The sequence below is a fragment of the Leptidea sinapis genome, chromosome 31, assembly GCF_905404315.1.
Source record: "Leptidea sinapis chromosome 31, ilLepSina1.1, whole genome shotgun sequence".
Classification (NCBI taxonomy): Eukaryota; Metazoa; Arthropoda; class Insecta; order Lepidoptera; family Pieridae; genus Leptidea; species Leptidea sinapis.
Genome location: NC_066295.1, coordinates 6,292,583 through 6,312,847, shown reverse-complemented (window position 1 = coordinate 6,312,847; position 20,265 = coordinate 6,292,583). Strand labels below are relative to the sequence as shown.

The 20,265-nt window shown below is 32.3% G+C and overlaps 1 protein-coding gene across 3 annotated transcripts in view; it reads left to right on the top strand.

The window, feature by feature from the left end:
- Positions 1-20,265, top strand: part of LOC126974077 (semaphorin-2A) — a 537,897-nt gene that overhangs the window by 344,184 nt on the left and 173,448 nt on the right. For 2 of the 3 annotated variants that reach the window (XM_050821479.1, XM_050821478.1), the window contains exon 2: positions 2,488-2,750. The exons of the other annotated variant lie outside the window; for it this stretch is intronic. In XM_050821479.1, coding sequence (XP_050677436.1) covers positions 2,537-2,750 — 214 coding nt within the window. In that variant the 5' untranslated portion in view covers positions 2,488-2,536. The remainder of the gene's footprint in view (positions 1-2,487; positions 2,751-20,265) is intronic. 3 annotated transcript variants of the gene reach the window in all.

Genomic DNA, 20,265 nt, shown 5'->3' with positions numbered 1-20,265 from the left:
TGACCGCATTCAAGTTAAGATACACATGACGAAGGACCAAAAGATTCGGGTTAAATTTACCAGAAGACATTTATTCACCGATGTGCCCATGATTATCTCTTTTTGGGTGTCCTGAATGACACGATAGGGCAATGTAATGAATTGGGAAGTATTAGGATTATAATATTCCAGATTAAGCTTTCACACAAAATTAAAATGATTATTTAATATTTTTAAACACAAAGGTAAATTAAGTAATAAATTGTTAACTTAACAACAGCAAAAAGACGTCCACTGCTGGACAAAGGCCTCCCCCAAAGTAATAAATTAACAAAATGTATTCAATTTATTTATTAAACAATCAACAGTAGAAGTTAAAGTACTATTAAAGGTACTTTTATATCGTCTCCTCATTAATTTCTTTATATTTTAAGTTCGATATTTTGTTGCTCTTATAAAGTACTCGTACCTTGTCCAAAAAAGAAAGATTATAATTAAACATTTTTTTCAATTAACTTTTGAATATATTTTTCCTTAGATATATTTCCTACATATTGTACTGACCCGGCAAACGTTGTTCTGTATAGATGACGTACGCCGCGCCCGCTCATTGTATGAATTGTTATATTATGTAATGAAATGTTATTGACTGAATTAATGTATTGCAAATATATAAGTATTTCGAAGTAAAAAATATGGGTTTCGGATAAGTAGTCAGCAAAATAACCTATAGGTACTAAAACTTTCTCTAATAAACGCTGCATCTTTTGGTTTATGCATTTTTCCGCAGTATAACCTATTTTCCTTTTGTAATGTCATGTCGATACACTCTAAAATAAGATTCGCTATTTTAGTTGTATAATATAATAACACATATTGGAATATTAAGAAATATGAAAGACAACAAAATATGAGGAAACTAGCCTACCTTAATATGTTTTGTCTACCTAAATATAACAATTTATATGGTAAAAGAACCTGTTACTATGTATTACCTATGATATTAAATACATTACCCAATGATCTAATAGATATATATCTCCAAAAGAAAAATTTCAAAGTAAAGCTTAAAAAATACTATCTATAAGCTTATCACCAAGAATACCTATGATGTATATTTTTAATATTACTACTGTATCTTATAGTACTTAAGTCTTAAGTAATTAAAACAATTATTGTAATGCGAACTTACCGCTCGCACATAACCTTAGAGGTTTTGCGAGTATGCCTTTATTATTTCATTGAATAAATAAATAAAAAATAAACCGAAAAAAACGGCTCTCCGATTATTAGTATAGATATAAATTGGGCTATACCCTAGTCATAAACTTGTATGTCTTAAATAGTTGCTGTGTAATAATGTGAACCAGTCATGTCAAAACTAGAGTCAATAATGCAATGTAAGCATTTAATAGAGAGTTTAAATCACAAAGCTGAATCCCAACGACCATAAATATTACCATGGGCGTATATTGTTACTTTTTTATCCCATTATTCCAATGATTGCATTTATTGGAATTGCTTACTTGTATTTGCGTCGCGTGCATTTTAACTATAAATCATGGCGTATAAATCAATCGTTTAAAGTTATATTGTATCATAGTGTTTCGAGTTTAAATCAAACCAGATTAAATTCTGTTGGGGTAGTGTTTATTTATACTGAATGTTTATCTGATGACGTGATCATTATAATTATTCGTTCGCTAATTAAAATTACTTACTAGTTTATACTCACGACTTCTTCAGGTGATCTTTAGACAAAGACTGAATTCAATCTCTTTAGATTGATACATCCAATGTAGTATAATTTATATTTATTCAATTTATTTTTTATAATATTTTATGAAATATTTGATATTTAAAACGCTTTTCACTTTGAACAGGATACATTTATTGGATGCAGCAATACAATAACAGCCATTGTAAAATTTTTGATTGAAGAGAGTGGCCGTTGTGTTCTTCTTCTCACGAGCTCTACTTTTTCCGAACATATTTTATGGTAGGTTCTGCAATTTAAAATAAATATTCAGAGTCACGATTCTAAAGCGCTTAGTTTTAGCCTAGTTGAGTAAACTAAACTATTTTACGATAACATTTTTCATTCAATTCAAATAGGCCTACGGCTCTTTTAATCTTATAATAAACCTGATCAAATCCGATAGGAGGTTTTATACCGTCATACAAAATGTAACACTGTGTTACTTTTAAAACTTTTGTAAAAGAAATATTTCTTGAAATTACAAGGCGGCCATTTTCGGAGTAGGCAGCCATCTTGTTTTTTTAATGCTTGTTGTTAAGGCGGCAATACTGATAAACAGACAGACATGGGCATCTGAGTTTTAACTAACAAAATATTATTAATTAATATTTAGCTTTATGACACATAATTTGTAATAAATTTGATTTAGCTTTTGATGTAATTAAACACTCATTTCAACAGCGAACATAAAATATGCCGTTATTTGTGATAACTTCAGTAAAACTAAGTTATTTAATATTCTATTGCAGGGCTAGATAATGTTCTAAGTGAAATAAGCAGTGAAAGGTGAAAAGTACAATGTATAGAATAGTGAGGTATAATTTTCGGACTATTGGAGCTCTCGCCCTCACTGTTCGATGGTTAGCTGTGCTCCTCGTGTGTGTGGAGTGGGTTCAATCCCAGCTCCTAAAACCAAACTCGGATGTCGATAGCTCATATAATTTCTACTTTGAGCAACCATGCTGTACTGGGCCTGTGACTAAGAGTAAATATCACGCGAGACACCGAAGAGGTGAGTAATATTTTAATGGTATTTACAAGTATTATAAGTTGACAAAATTATGTGTTTGTCCATTATCAATTTTCTTATAACATAATACAAAGCAGGTACTATCTACACGCCTCGTAGGGCCACTGGAAACCCAAGCGCTGGCAGCTATTTCGGTCAAAGGATCAGCCTAGCTATCCAACGCGGAAATGCTGCCAGTATTCTTGGTACACTCCCCGCAACGGTAGTTTTTATTAAATGTTATCATAGTATTGCAAATATAGTTATAAGATCTGTTTTGTTTTAATACATATAATATATATATAAAGTTGAATAGAAACCTAGGTTTACACATCAAATAAAAGGGATAATTTTTAATTTCTGCACACTTCTATACTGGTTTTCAATAATCTTACTAAACAGTCTATATATTTTTAGAATCCTACTAATTCCGTGTTGTCTAGAATCTATGTTCTCCAATATTATTACATCTTGCAAGAACCTCTTTAAAATTTTTCAAAACAAAAGTTGCATTTATTTTTTATTTTTTTAAATATTAATGTTAATTTTTAGTTGTCAGTCACAACTTAATTTTAAGATTAACAGAGCGTTAGTTGTTTATCTATTGGTTTTTGATACATTTGGTTATTTGTACTTTGTAATATTATTCAAGATTTATTTAGTTCATATTACATACATAAAACAATTGCCGCAATCATGAATAGAGATAATGCGTTTGTTTTATTTGTAAATCGTCTCTAGGTAAAATAAAAATAATAATAAAACTTGGATACTGTCATGTAAGCCCCACGATTATCATATTTTATTATTGTTGTCCAATATTTATTTCTTCACCACATTTATACAAATGATTTAAGTTTTCTTTAGTGTTAATTCCGCCAATTTTTGTTTTTAAACAACTAAAACTAGAGACTCTACTCGAGAGTCTCTTGCCAGATTTTGGCGAGACAACACGTCCTGAGGATGCCTCGTGTAGAGGCGAAACATGTGTCGAATTGTTTAAAATCAAATATTGTCGGAATTAATACTAAAGAAAACTTAAATCATTTGTATAATTATGGATTTCCGCAAAGTAACCTACTTCAATAAATTCTTTTACACCACATTTTCCAAATTATAAAAATCTAAGTTCGTCACACTTGCTAAGTCTATGTGTGAATGTGTGCGAACCTGCTTCGATGTGTGAGTAGACATAACTCAATGCACACATGCAGCAATATGTATTCAAGGGTACGGTAACAGAAAGAGTACGAAACATATATCCCGCCTTAGTATGATGAGACAGAACAATGCTTTGTTTCATTGCCCTATCTGATTATTATGGGAGATTATAAAAAGATGGCTGTAATAAATTCTAGTAAAGTAATAACCTCACCTTATAATTATTAAAGTATTGAGTGAAGATAATATGTCTTTTACCATTGTATGTATGTACTCGGCAGGATTTTTGAAATAATATATAAAAATCAAAGATTTGCGCTTCCATCTATGGCTTCATGGTCGTGGATTTCAGAGTTACAACATAATAGTTACTAGTAATATAACATGGGAAATGTATATTTTTTTACCGACTTCAAACAAGGAGAAGTTGCTCAATTCATCGGTATACATTACAAAAAGGTCCAGGCAAAATTTCCTGTCTATTCCCACAGGTAACATAGTTCACCTGGCTTGTTCTGAGTATCTTTTAACAGTTGATAACCTGCACAACTCCAACTTTAGTTAGTGAGAGCATGAGCGTATCCCGAAAGGCGCGATTCGATCCCTCATCGTCCGTCATATATATTCGTACCAATTAAATTTGTACACCAATGTAATTTCGTTCAATTAAGTAATTGCTGAAGACAATCATGATTTTGTCCCAGGCTATCACATCTTAATGCCGTCAATCCACTTTTATCCATCCGCTAAACATTAGCAAACCTCCGATACATTACCTTTTTTAATGTCAATAATTTCTTCACACCTGCAGCGCTATCTTAAAATCATTCTGGAAACCAAATCACACCCAAAACGCTAGTTATAATTTATATTAGTAGGATATAAAAACATTATAATATAATAATACTGTTTTGTTAAAACAGAATTTATATTAAAAAAATAATCAAAGTTTATTTAATAACATATTCATTAACAATAACAGTTTCTGAAGTGATTACTCACTTCTGGGATTTATTATACAAATTATATTTATAACCAAATTTTATGAACGATTCGGGACTCGAATCCAGTTTGGGTTAGAAATTTAACTTAGATTAAAAGTAAAACACTTTTTAAAACATTAAAATGTATGTAATTGTAACTGTATTTTTACATTAAATTTATTTTTATATTAGTTAACATGACGTTTCGAAACCTTTCCGGATCACGTTTTCAGGAGGACTGGGTAATCTAATGTAAAAACACAGTTATAATTACACGTGTTTTAATCCTTAAAAAGTGTTTTATTTATAAATTTTATTAGTGTAACAAATTCATTTTCATAAACAGGAATATTTATGTTTGCAAAGAAGTAAGCTGCAAACTCGGGGTGCCGGGATCAAGTCTAACATCATCAAAAGTGTCAATCACGGAGGAATTCCCGAATAGCAAAAGCGATTATCGGGCATATTAAGTCGGTTATTGTTATCGACAGGACTCACCCAACCATGTATTGGATGAGGGACATCATATTATGGGGTACTTTAGCGTCAGCTGCACGCATCACATACAAGAACCTTCGATTTTTTGCAAACGTTCTTAAATTTTAATAATACCTACTCAAATTGGAAGCACGGATTTGATTCGCATATTTGATTGAGTGGTGTTGTCTGCCTGTCAAATTCAAATTTATAAAAGTGGGTGTGTACGCACATAAGAATTTATGAACTTCTTTGACATGAGAAAAGAAAATAAATCAAAAACTTTTACTAATTAAATTACTGCTGAACTGACAAGTTGTTAATCGACTTCAAAAAAGGAGGAAGTTCTCAATTCGACTGTATTTTTTTTGTCTGTCACCTCAGAACTTTTGACTGTGTTTCGATTTTGATGATTCTCTTTTGTTTGGCTGGTGCTTTACGTGTGGCATCCACGAGAAAACTATAAAAATCTCAAACTTGCGCGACAAATGGACGAACAACTCAACATCATGGCAACCGATTTCAATTATCGTTTTTGTTTGGAATAGATAAGGGTAGCTTGATGAGAGTTTGGAGAAGTAGGTAGGTTGATATCTATGGGATCCATGATAAAGTAACGGATCTCTTCAATTCTTAGGAGAAAAGTAAAGATGCTCAGCCGAAACTTTTATATGCTATCCGGATATTTGAGTCACCTACCGTAACGTCGTTGTGGTCAAGTAATAATAGTTGTCGAATATGATGATCAATGATACTCCTTGACAACTTACAGAGAGGGTGCGATCTGTGGCAGAATTTCAAACTGTCTGTAATCAAATTGTAATGTACTCACATTATACACATATTTAGACAAATTAGTTAGTGTATTTCAGATTCACAAAAAAAATACAAAAAAAACACCGAATTCAAAAAAACTATTTCCGAACAATAGATATAATATGCACTAAAAAGTATAAAAATATTTACGTATTTTTAAATAATCTTATTAATCTAATTCTTGTAACAATCCTTACATGCAATTATTCGGGTTGAGCAGGTTATCAACTGTAAAGTAGATCCTGTAGATGGAGCCACAACCTGAGAGTTGAACCAGACATACCTACCACAATTTACGACCCATACGTACTCAATCGATTGGCTCAGCTGGATAGAGCGCTCGGACAGAACCCGAGATTACCCGGGTTCGATTCCCGCATCGTTCATAAATTTTGGTTACAAATTCAATTTGTATAATTAATACATGGTTCTTAACTTCTATGCAGGCCACATTAAATTTTATAGTTTGATATTAAGTAATCGAAGCAGTTTTGTTATTATATGATTTAAAAGATGGGCCGGGAGTTTCTTAACAGTTCTTTTCGCCCCTTTACGAACTGATATAGCTTCATCACGTTTGCCAAGTGTTGTTGCAATATGTTATGTTATTGTTACTCCACTCCACATACGGCCGTTTCCAATATACAATCTACAAATAGAGATAAATTACTACCTTCTACTGTCAGTAATCTGAAGCTGTCCCAATATACTCGATAAGTCTATCTTATCGCCTTATATTGGGACGCGTGAATTGCAATTTCCATACAAACTTCTATCGCTGGTAAGCTTTACGTCGTCCCATTGACAGACAGCGTGTACGGATAATGTGAGTTACAGTCGATAAGTTTATTGGGACAGAAAAGTCAAAGATAGTTACAATTTTTAACTCAAATAAAAGACAGAGTGAATATTGGGAACGTCCGATAGTCTATTTTTCTCTATCTAGCAACAGTTTGCATGTTCGGTCCCCACTGGGATTCCGGTTGGAAGGAATCTATAATTAATAATGCTATGAAATGTGCATGCACTGAATCTTTGTATTCCGTACTCGAAGCTAAGAAAACATTATATCAGCGGTCCGATGTACTGTGTACAATGTTATTAGAAGTGATCAAGTGTAGCCACTATACTAGATCACTTAGTTGAGTAAAATTATGTGAAACATATTTTTAGATGTCGCAATGGGTGGTCTGAGTGATTTAATAACTTTTAACAATACAAGTTTCATATTGTTAGACGACTCTGTTACTACCAATATGAATTTATAACTGTAATTATAAAATAATAGTTGGACCAATAAGATTATTATGGCCTTATATGTATATTAAAAATTACAAATATTGATTTGATAGCTAAAAGGTTTTAGTAAAGTTGCTCATACAGTCTACGGCACTTACTGAATGAAGTGTAATGAAATGGTTGCCTCATATGTTGAACACTTTGCAGTTTTTCTAACTGAAGATAAATGAGAACGCCCTCTGTATTACAAGCAACACATAAACTGCTACTAATTAGCTCAAAAAATCTCCAAACAGACGAGCTAGTTCATGAAATTATAATTCTGGATTGTCAAAGTTTATAAGAATAAATTGCAACGAATGTCCAAACTAGTCGGTAATCAGAAGTGCATAGAAAATTTAAAGAAAGAACGCAGCCGACTGAAGTATAGAAGGGAAAAAACATACAATAAGTGAAGGAGGCTTGTCGGCGAACGACGTCCGGTCAAAACTTATTTGCTTTGACTGCTGGGTCAAGTTAATGGCTTAACATAAACTGATAGATTTTTAATAAATTTTTTTCCTAATAAATTTCGCGCTCTACAAACTATCTCGTTTTTAATTCAATATTTTTAAAAATAAATATATACAGTCTTCTTTAACAGTTAACTTGTTTTCTTTCATACTCTAGTCTCTCTCTTTCTAGGCGACTAGGACTTAACAGCGACGACCATCAGGTGACAAAGATAGTTAGTCAACTTCTTATAAAAAAAGAGTGCACAAATGTTAAACCCTAAACACATGGTCGGATTTGGTACGGCCGGACCATCGGACGTGTGGTCGTGTGTGCGCAACTCGCACCAGTTGGTCTGCCATCGTACTCAGTACGGTCCGGATGTTAATAATAATAATTTTGTGCGATGGACAATGTGACATAGAAGGTTCGGCAAAGAATTTTAACTTCTTTGGCATAGTAAAAAAACCTTTTATACAAGGTTTTTTTTACGCAGTGTGGAACATGATATCATCCATGTTTGTGGCGTCATGCGATGCTGGAATTTGACGGGAAATATCAGATCGACCAGCTCTTCGGCATACTTCTCATGATAAATGTGGTAGAAGCAATGAAGCGACGACACAACTAACTGTTTCTCTAACACGCCCAAGAAGTTTATAAGCTCTAAAATTAATTTAGTTCAGTTAATTTTGAAATTCAATTATTGATGTTTGTGTTAAAGTAATTGAGTTCATATGAATGTTATTATTTTCATACATAAATCGACAATGCTAATAGGACATTCAATAATCCTGTTTTTTTAAACAAATATTATATATGATAAAAATATCCTCTTTATAGATCAACGAGTACCTTAGCTAAATGTATTTTAAAAAAGATACATGACAGCATGTTCCAGTGGAGATGACATTACTTATATATCGGGCATTCGTTACACAAAACATTTTGTTTGAAATTTGGTCACGTATTCAGAGAAGGGTGCCTCATATCGTATCTGAGAGGCATTGCGATTGTCCATTGTGTTCTCACGAGACAAAAGGGTTGTGGACATTCGAAGGAAGCTTACCTTCGTCAAACCGCTTTTTAGTAGAAACGATCAGGTATTTGCGAATGATCTGAACACTTTATCTCTTCTGGTCTTGGCTTCAATTCAAACAAGCAAATCAAATGGAAAAACCATTCCATCGTATAACCACAGAGTAGGTTTGTATACTTATGGTTGCATAACATTGTGTTTTTCTAATGAACATATTATATTATAACATATTATGATAGTTTTATTACTTAAATGTCTCTAGTGTAACTGACGCTCCAATCGTCTAAGATCATTGACACAGTACAAGTAATGGAACAGAAGCGTAACTCAGCGGCCTCCTTGAAATTTATACCTTCGCTAGGGTTGGAACTTAGAAAACACGTGACGACGGAGGTCGAGACGTCTCGGAGGTGTACCATACATTTTTACTTATTTTTATATTATAGTGTTAAATATAGGATAACTAATAAAAGTCAATAGATTTTATTTTTAATCAATATTCTTTATTGTGTTCAGTCATTATATTATTAAATTTAATATTTAAACAACATTTTAAAGTGGAATGCCGAATTAGTAATTTTTACTCCGGTATCATAGATTAAAATAAAATTCTTTTTTAAAGATTGAAACACGTCTAATTCTCGCACATAAATTGATTGTTGGAACGTCAAGTTCTCCTTAAATAAATATTCTGCAATTCACACTCGACAGTAGACTAACGATACTGTTTTACGATAATGTTTTACTCGTGACTAATTAAAACCGTAATCCAACTTGTTCGACAATTAAATTCAATTTGACAAGCCAAACATTAGATTCGAATCATTGTTGTTAAATTCTCCGCTGACTATGATGACATAGTATCACATTCAAATTCAATAACTTGCGAGCAAACATGCCTAGAGCAAAACAGAGCTGATATGTATTCTATAATTGTACGCGCCGAATCGTTATTGCAAATTAATTAATATAATTATTTGTATTGAATCTCATTTTATCACATTACATGAATATTTAATAGCTTTATTATAACTGGCATAATAAAGCTAAATTACAATCAATATAATTCGTTTATCGAAGTGGTAATGAGAATTAACGATAAGCATATTATATATGTAAAATAATTTTAAGTTGTACAGAGAAAGTTCCAAATTTTCTCTCATGCAATATTAAATCTCATTTGCGGGACGGTACATAACTTAAATTTCAGTTTCTATTCCCTTTGCGGATGCTTGAGCTCGGCTACATTAACTTCATAACGGCTTCTTTGTTCGATTTAAAACAATTGTGGTTTTAAAGAGAGGGCTGAATTCCGGAGATGAAATAGTCATCTTGGTACAGAGTGAACCGACATCAACTCCAACTCTTGGCGAAGGCATAACATTCCTACCTCCAGAAATGTTGCTTTGTGCTCTTGTCTTTTCCAGATATGCTTCAATAACTTTATTATTCATTGTTTCTGAAATAATGGGATATTTTCTTACTACCAACATTTCTGTAGTACTGGTCGTTGTTCAGTTGGAAGCTATTAATAAATAAAGTATTTCACTTTGAAAACCCTTATTAAACTTATATGACCAGTGCTAATTTTGCTCAAGTGGCAGAGATAGAGTAGTGCGGGGCGAGGATCTTATTATTTATCAATAGAATTGTGAATTGAAGAAAATTGGAAAATTATTTCGATTTTTAATTATTTTTATAATTATTGACATTATTTTTTCCTCATCAATATGGTCTGTAATGTAAACTGATAAATCAGCTTCCTTTTATTTTTGTAATTTCTTAATAGAGTTAATATGAACTAATCTGCATTTAATAATGATAAAAAGTTCTGATGATTGAAATTAATAAATAGAAGAGAGGCTTAAATGATATGATAGAAGTGAAAGCTTCATAAAAGCGAAATACAACAATATTTTTCTATATCGGTATTTAATAATTATTGTGCATAAAGTGCTCTGTTAATTTAGTTCAGCCGAACTACCGTTAGATTGCCTAGATTGAAGGCTCACTATCAATAAAGAACCGCAAAATAAAGTAATTACAATGCCTAAAGAATTTTAAATCTAAAAGACGTTTATAATTAAATGAAAACTTTTGGTAAATTTCTCACTTGCCAGGAATGAATAATGTTTCAAACAGTCTACTTGTAATTGATTTGCTAATGCTGAGCATTATCTCAAATAAAATTTTAACCAATTGCAAATCGGGAATTTATTGAAATGAGTCAGGTTTAAACTGGAGAGGACTTGCATGGAAGAGTTGATGCAACTGAAAGAAACAACAAAATTGATAGCAAAACTGTGGCAAACAGTAGACTGTCATCTGGGACAGGAGATAGAACGTGTTGGTATGTAAAGCTCGTATATGATAATGTAATGTAGGAAATATATGTGTGGCACGAAAGTAAGTTGTATAAAAATTCGTTAAGTTTTGAAGCAAAAATGTTAATAAAGCCATATCAAGCGACTTAAAATTTCCATATAAGTAGCGGACCAAAGTAGAACAGTTTCGTTTTAATTTAAACTGAATGTCTTACTGAAAACGGACAATGTATTTACATTTTGCACAACGTAACTTTAGTGGAATTTGCAATGTTAATTTTATTTCACTTTAAAAACCTTGCTGTTTTTGAGGAACTGGTAAATAAAGTTAGCAGTACTTTGAAATTTAGATAGAGAACGTACGCTTGCCTTGATAATATAATAAATTACATATTAATTTTTATCTCTGTGGAAATTTTAAACTAAATACTAAGTACTTGAAACAGAATGCAGTCACAAAATGAAATAGTGGTATTATCAATGTCGCGCACTTAGCGTGACGAACATGTTGGAAGACTGCAGTACTGTCGATTTTTCTGATTCCTTGGTTCTTATTTTACTTTTCACGAAGGGCGTAAAATAGTTTCTTTATACAAATAAACTTCAAAGAATATTATATGTTTAAAGTTTTGACTACATACTAATTCAAATAATCTTTTTAGGACTAAGTTATTCATGGTTGTTTTCAAATATCGACTCAATTTGTTATATATGTTATATATAATGTATTAATCCTAAAACAGTGCTTAAAAACATCGACTTTATACTTTGCATTACATTAATGCGTTAAAATTTAAAAGAGAAAACTGTTGCTGAGACACATTTCAAAGATCAAATCCTTAAAAATGGAACCTTAGTTTTTATGAGGCTGTGAGTAAGATGCAATGTCTTTATTTCTGCAGACGAAGCGCCTTAAACTTCAAATACGTACCAAAGGCGAATCTTTATAAAATTTTCTTTTGCAGAAATAATGGAATAAGTTTAATTAGTTCGCTCTGTCCCATCTTAATTAGTCTTTTGATTTAAATTGGTATGCTCTGATCATATTGCGAAGTTGAAATATTATTGATCATATTTTTTGTATATTCAGAATTAGATGCTCGAAACAGTCAGCAGTGAAATTTTCACTTTAAAATCGGTCATAATTGGTTTTAATTTCTGCATACCTGAAAAAGCATTAAGTTTATTATTAACTATTATTTTGGAAGCAGTAATTTGAACTCTTAAAAACTTGATTCAAATTTATATCTTTATTTTATTAATTTTTATTTATTCTTAAATATATATCAACAGTATATTACAATTACATACTAATTTTGCCGCTGTTACGATTAACTAATACTAACTTATTACTACTTATTTTTAACTTAAAATTTAAAACTAAATAACAAATAAAGTTGTTTTTACACTTGAACATTAAACCTGCTATCAGTCAATTAATACTTATAAACTTTGAATGAAATTCATGATTTGACGAATAGTATATATATATATATATATATATATATATATATATATATATATATATTATATATTTACAACATGGATTGTTTTTGAATTGTATTTACAATCCCTTTCACTCTCATTTGTTCCCGATAGCACGCTGGTGTTCCGATCAATAGCACATTCAGTCTATTGCAATACTCTCGTCAAAGGTAATTCAATATCACGTCGGATCGCTCTTTTTGTTTTGGCACTTATACGCGTTTAGTTTATTTTCCCTGTGATTTTCCCTGTAACCTAATATGTGCGCGTCACTATTGACACTTTCGACCAAAACATTACGAGCAAAAAATAAAATTCGATCGGCTTTTGATTGAAGAATGTTTTTACGCGGGCTCTCAATACGTTTATATCGTGTTTTCTGTTTGTATTGCTATGTATTTGACAACACAGTGAATTATATATCAATGGTATGGTATTGTTTGTAAATATATGTTTCAATTGAAATTAATTATTATTTTGTTAGAAAAGAACAATATGAAATGAAAAAACTGCTTCAAGATTTTAGTGTTTGAAATGTTCTTACAATTTATATCAATCATTAGAATCTAAATTTACTTCTAATAGCTGCCTGTTATGTGTAAAGGTGCTTTCTGGCGGTGTAATCTTCGAGCAAGTCAACCTCAAACCTAGACAGACAAATTGATAATACATACGTATTCATTTTTTAAATGAAAATAAGGGACGAGACGTGCAGGACGTTCAGCTGATGGTAATTTATACGCCCTACCCATAACAATGCAGTGCTGCCCAGGATTCTTGAAAAACCCAAAAATTCCGAGCGGCACTACAATTGCGCTCGTCACCTTGAGGCATAAGATGTTAAGTCGATTTCGCAGTAATTTCACTAGCTACGCGGCGCCCTTTAGAGTGAAACACAACAATGTTTACACATTACTGCCTCACGGCATAAATAGGCGCCGTTGTGACCCATAATCTAGCCGGCTTCTTGTGCAAAGGAGCCTCACACTGGTTCCTCCCCATTATCGGCTGTAACCTGTAACATTCACAAAATCAAGTGTGATAACAGTACGTCGTTTACGAGCCACGTTATAAACCGCGCGATTGTACTGTTATAAAACAAACCACAGATTACCGAATTAAATACGTCGATACCAAAATAGTTATGGAAGCTTTATAAATTAATGTCGTCAATATCCCTAATGATACTGTAACGTTTACGATCCACGATTTTATCGATTTTGAACCCTGATCTCAGCGAAAATCGTACATCTTAAATATCACATTTAATTTGCTATTTTGTTGCGATTGCCAAAATAATTATTCACGGAACGTTGTCTGGAAATTAATTATTGAGTGCTTTTACCAGGTGCGCCTTCGGGCTTTTAAAATGTTTCGAGGCCTTGTCATGTTTAAATTGTTCCAATAAAAGTTTACGATTTACGACTTCAGATTTATCTTGTATACAAAATATTGACAAGTAACTGTAAGTTTAATTACTATCGATAAATTTCTTTCTAGCAACTTGATATATATTTATTATATTACAACTGCTTGATATATGTTAAAAGGACGATAGTTTGTTTTATATCTGTATATTATTAGAAATGTGTGTGTAATTTAGCAGAAGCAGAGAACTAGTTACTTAAGACATCTCAGATGAAGGTACTTTGTTTCTACAGATCGTTACTCACTTTTATGTCAGCAACTATTTAAAACCGCATATTATTTTAATATAGTTGTCCAACCATAGAGCCCTTTCAATGCAATTATATGGTACCTATTGTAATAACAGCGTATTAAATATAAAATACAAACGTAACTTTATGTTAATGTAATATTCAAAAGAGATTTAAGTTAAATTAGAACATAAGCCAAAAGGTGTCAAAACATCGCCTCAAGTGAAGATCACCGCTATTAAGTATATAGTGTACATGCACTGGCGTACTTCATACAACTAGACTCCCAATCACCTATAAAATAGGTCGGCAAAAATGCATTATAAAAAACATTAAATCATTCATTCAAATAACACCTAATTTCATGGCAGTAATGTCTATGAACGAAATATCTGCCGCGCAGGCAGAGTTTTGTTTTGATAAATTATTAAGCGAATTTGCGAGTCTAGTTTTTTATTATAAGTGCTTTTTTTTAAGATTTCTAATCCTTAAATATTCAAATATAGAAAGATTTACTTGTAAATATTGTAGTCCAAAGTCAAATTCTAGTTTATGCAACATAATGTCATCTGAACTTAATTCAATAACCAAACTGCATTACACAACCAATAACAGTTGTATCAAATATTCGGAAATCAATTACGAATCCTTCATTAAATTAGCTCCGTCCCTACTAGGTAACGACTCTACCCACTGCCTTGCTCCTAAATTATATTACTTTATTGTTATTTTTTACTTTGTTCCCCCGAACTTACATAATTGGCTCGGGATTACAGTATAAACTGTTATTGGTTTGCTTTTGTGAGACTCTTTGTAGTATGTTTTGTATGACTTTGGGACTGTTTTACTATCAATAAAATGTTATAACTCAATATTATTGTACATCTGTTGGAAAGCAGGTAATCAATTGTTTGACATTAAAGTATGTAATAAATTTATTGTAGATGTATACTATTTCTATTCCTGAGTACCGTTAGCAATCCTTTTGCCCTAAAATTTATGATTTCAATATTATAATTTTCAATTCAGTAAATCTTATGCTATCCTATATTTATTCTTTCTAGTCAAATTTGAAATTAAATAATGTGACTTTCTTTTATACGTCTAAGATACTCATGTATCTTGTCTTGCTGCTAGACAACCAATGAAAACAGGTTTATTACTTTTAGACTCGTGATTGGTATGTCACTTTGTGCGAGTGTGCGTGCATTGCTCAAAATAGAGGTTAACTGTCAACCTCAATGAGTATTTTTTTATGTTTTCACAGCTGTCATAGTCTATTTAGATGTATAAATGATCTAAGGTGTCTGTGTTGATTGGATTACGATTTTTAAATATGAACTATGGTTTATTTTAAATTCCTTACTTACATGTCCATTATAATACATTACTGTGTCACGATTATCTTGTCTTTTTTTATACGAATCACACTCAAAAATTGTGTAATTGTTATGAACATAATTCCAATCAGTTAGTCAAAGATCTACATTCGATTTTACTAAGTTCTTTGTAATAATAACTATAAAACTATAAATTGGTTTATTACAACAAAAGTATATTAGGCTGTCATACTCAATTAATATTTTTGGAGATTTATACCACGAAATTTTTTATCAAATTAAGTTGGAATTTCATTGAGTAAGTCGCAGAATGAGCAGATGATGAGCGGTGTCATCTAATCATAACACTGACCTAAGGCGGAGCGTAATGCGATAAGACCCAAGATAAGATGGAATGTCTCGTGTGTTTATAATTCACTTCTGTATAATAATGAATATTTAATCGCTAAAGTATCCATAGACAATCCACAAGGAATGTTTCGTTCACAGCAAACGTTTCAGCAAATGACACACTGCTAGTAGTACGACCAAATTAAATTAGTCTCTTCGATGTCACCAAACCAAGATTCAACCTTAATTTAATTAATTTAGTATCTTTATTGACAAATGGTATAGTTAAGTTGCGGCTCTCTCTAGATCTACATATATATATGATGTTAAGCATGCGTGTACAATATTAGCTGAGGACCAATTGACACCTAATATGTGATTCGCATGATAGGCCCTCCATTAACCAATCCGCTGTAGACTACCTCTGCTTTGGACACTGATATCCCGAGTACGTACTAGAGACCGACGCGAGCGTGATGGTGGATCACAAATCGAGCACTCTCGCCAGCACTCGATACCCCGAATACGATTAATATCGATTGTTCAAGATGCTATTCTCTTTGTTTTCGATTCGATGAATAGCTCATGTCGTGTTTTGGAGAGTAGACATATATTATAAAAGCCGATATGGATGAGACGAGCAGGACGTTCAGTTGATGGTAATTGATACACCCTGCCCATTACAATATAGTGCCGTTCAGGATTCTTGAAAAACCCAAATATTCTGAGTGCCACTACAACTGCGCAACGTCACCTTGAGACATAAGATGTTAAGTCTCATTTGCCCAGTAATTTCACTAGCTACGGCGCCCTTTAGACCGAAACACACTAATGCTTACACATTACTGCTTCACGGCAGAAATAGGCGCCGTTATGCCCATAATCTAGTCGGCATCCTGTGCAAAGGAGCCTCCCACTGGTGTATGTGATGTATGTCACTAGTAAAATTATAACGTTGCTTGTTTTTTTTCAATTAGCACTAAGTACTATCCTTTTTTCTGGTCGTGCGTCGAATTGTATTCCAACTTATTCTGTATGATCTACTATCAACTAACTATGTTTAAGTAGTTTATGTTTAGCAACAATTAAAGTTATGCATAAGTTTCCTTCCAAGTGGTTTAATAACATAGACATTAGCTTCTAAGCCCTGCGTTTATATAACGCTCTAAGTTCAAACCAAACGCAACCATCGACTACTGCTTAACTTGTACGGTCAACACTTTGACCAGACTTGTTTGAAACTATCGCTTGCATTAGCTGTGTACCGACAGCAGACATAATCTTACTTCTTGTAATCTTTACAGTAATACTACCGACACTATATTCGACCATTCGTTGCTACACCAGTAGTGTTATAACCTTGTCGATACTTCTTGTGGCACAATTAAAATATTGGATGCAGCACATTACAAACTAATTTATTATATTATGTATATTACAGCCATTGTAAAATACTCTATTTGATTGAAAAGAGTGGCCGTTGAGTTTCTTGTATGTTCTTCTCACGAGCTCAACTTTTCTTTCTAATTCAGTAATTTAAAAGAAATATTTGTAGTGAGGTTTCAATAGCGCTTAGTTTAAGCCTAAATGAATAAAGTTTATTTGACTTAGAGTTTAATGGTAGAGGAGGACAAACACGGCTATGGGTCACCTGAAGTTAAGTGATCACCTCCGCCCATATTCTCTTTGAATCATTGGAGTGTTGCCTACGTTTTAGAAAAGTATATGGGCTTATTTGAAGTTACTCATGTCGTATCGTCTTTGGAATATTGCACAAAGAAGCTCATTTCACAGTTTTGTTATATTATACAGCGTTTAACGATTAATTATTAATGACGGAGATTTTAATATAAGATTGTTTGATGTCTCGTGCCAGATTTTGGCGAGACAACACGTCCTGAGGATGCCTCGTGTAGAGGCGAAACACGTGTCGAATTGTTTTAAAGACAAATATTGGCGGAATTAACACTAAAGAAAACTTAAATAATTTGTATAATTATGGATTTCCGCAAAGTAACGCCTTATTCAATAAAAGATTGTTTGAGACAAGATTTTTTGATACCTTCATTTCTATGAAATAATCTATGAAATTGGCCGAATTAACCGGATTCATATTAGCTATAGTCATTAGTTATAATCTTTTTATTTTTGTTTACATTCGAATTTTTTTCAACGATATGCATATAAGCATCAAGCAGTTTGAAAGAGCTAAGATATGTTTCATGATGCGAGCTGTTTACAATAATCACGTTGATGTGAAGAAGATTTGTGTGATAACTTGAGCTATATTTCAGTATGCATGAATCAGAGCAACTGCGCTAATCTAGCCTCGATAGTTTGGTTTGATGAGCTTTGTTAACACAAACTCGTTCGTACATAGGCAATTGTTTAGACAATCACAATATGACAGTCCGCCTGGTGAGTGTCGAATTAGCACGACACCAACTGACAACTAAAACTAATGATAAACTATTTACATTGTTCGGTGATTCACTTGTGTGAATACATTGGATTCTGCTAAAGCTGTTGTTTTGATGATTTTAGAATATTTTTTTATAAGTTTTAACAAGTATCAAAGCAGGGTGTTTACAGTACAAGTAAACGTAGTTCGATTGCAGAGGATGACTCCTTTACTATCTAACTCAAATCAAATCAAATCATTTTTTTTTAAGTTCATAGGTAAATCATATTACACTTGAAATGTGTCAATTTTTTTCATACAGCTCATTCGGAAGGCAGATTTCCTCAGAATAGAATGAGCAAAGAAACTCTAAGGTTGCTCTTTTCAAGACAGATTTAGTATTACAAATTCTTATTTTGAATCTATATTATAATATATGCAAAGTGATGAAACAGAAATACTCAAATATAAAAAACTACATGGCTTACACGAGTAATTAAAAAAGGTAAATTAATAATTATAAACACAGGAGTTATTGAGTACAGCAGATGCATCAATCCACACACACCGTAAATAAATAGAGGCATTATGCGAGCATTTTAGCAAATAAAATAAGCACTCGATCCGAGTGTATTCGGTGCAAGTCCCACCTAATTATATCTATTCTTAATAAGTCTTTATGACTTCATATAAATTTTGCATGATGTCAGCGAAACAACTAATTTAATAATTACTTATTATAATACGATATTACAGAACTCCATGCGCTTGAAGGCACGAGATAGAGTCTTGTTTATTTTAAAACAGCAATATCTTTACTAATCCGTCTTAAATTTCTTCATTTAATCTAATATACTTTTCCCTCGATTCAAGTAAATGAGATTAAAATTTGGTAAAGCCCTGGTCAATTATAATGTTTTAAAATATCGCTGGCATTATTCTTCGTTTTAAAAACGAAGGGTTCTCAATCCTTTAAACCGCTGAAATGAAACTGCCGACGCAAAATCGTATCTTTGTGTATATCTCTAAGCAGGGATTGCTACTCGGCGCTTCTTGAATATTTCAGTTATTCTCTTAATAACCAAATCCTCCTTTTTCACTTGGATCTGAGGAAAGCCGGCATTCACTGTTAACAGTTTCATGATTAATGACTGAAAACTCTTTGATGGCTTTTTAATTAGAGCTAAAACAGGGGTCGGTGCAAATCGCCGGATTTCGGAAGGTTGTTGCGGCCACTTCTATATTCTAACCATATTTAATTTCAGAATGCCCATCACGAATTCCAATTTCAAATAATGAAGTACGCGTTTTGTACTAGTGGATTGATTGGATCAATATTATTATTGGATAATTATTGGAGTTAAACAAGGACATATCAAGATTTATGAACTTTACGTGACTCGAACGAGAGGTCGCGTGTTCGTGTCCCGCATCGTTCATAACTTTTGTTTTCCAATTTAATTGGTGTAATTAATCCCAGAAGTGAGGTTTATCACTGAAAATAAGTAACAAATTTATTAACTTATTTTAAAACAACTTATGCTCACCTTTTGTTTTCAAATTAAACTCAGCAATTTCGTTTGACTATCTACTAAATAGTTAAATGAGGTTTAAAATTATCTGTTACAACAAATATAAACTTATTTAACATACTACTTGGCTAAGTCGAGTAAATATTTTGTGGGGCGATGTATTGTTGTTTTACGACAAGATCCCAGAAAATGTTTAAAACGAAAGTATTACAAAATTCAAAGGAATTCTTTAAGAACGTTT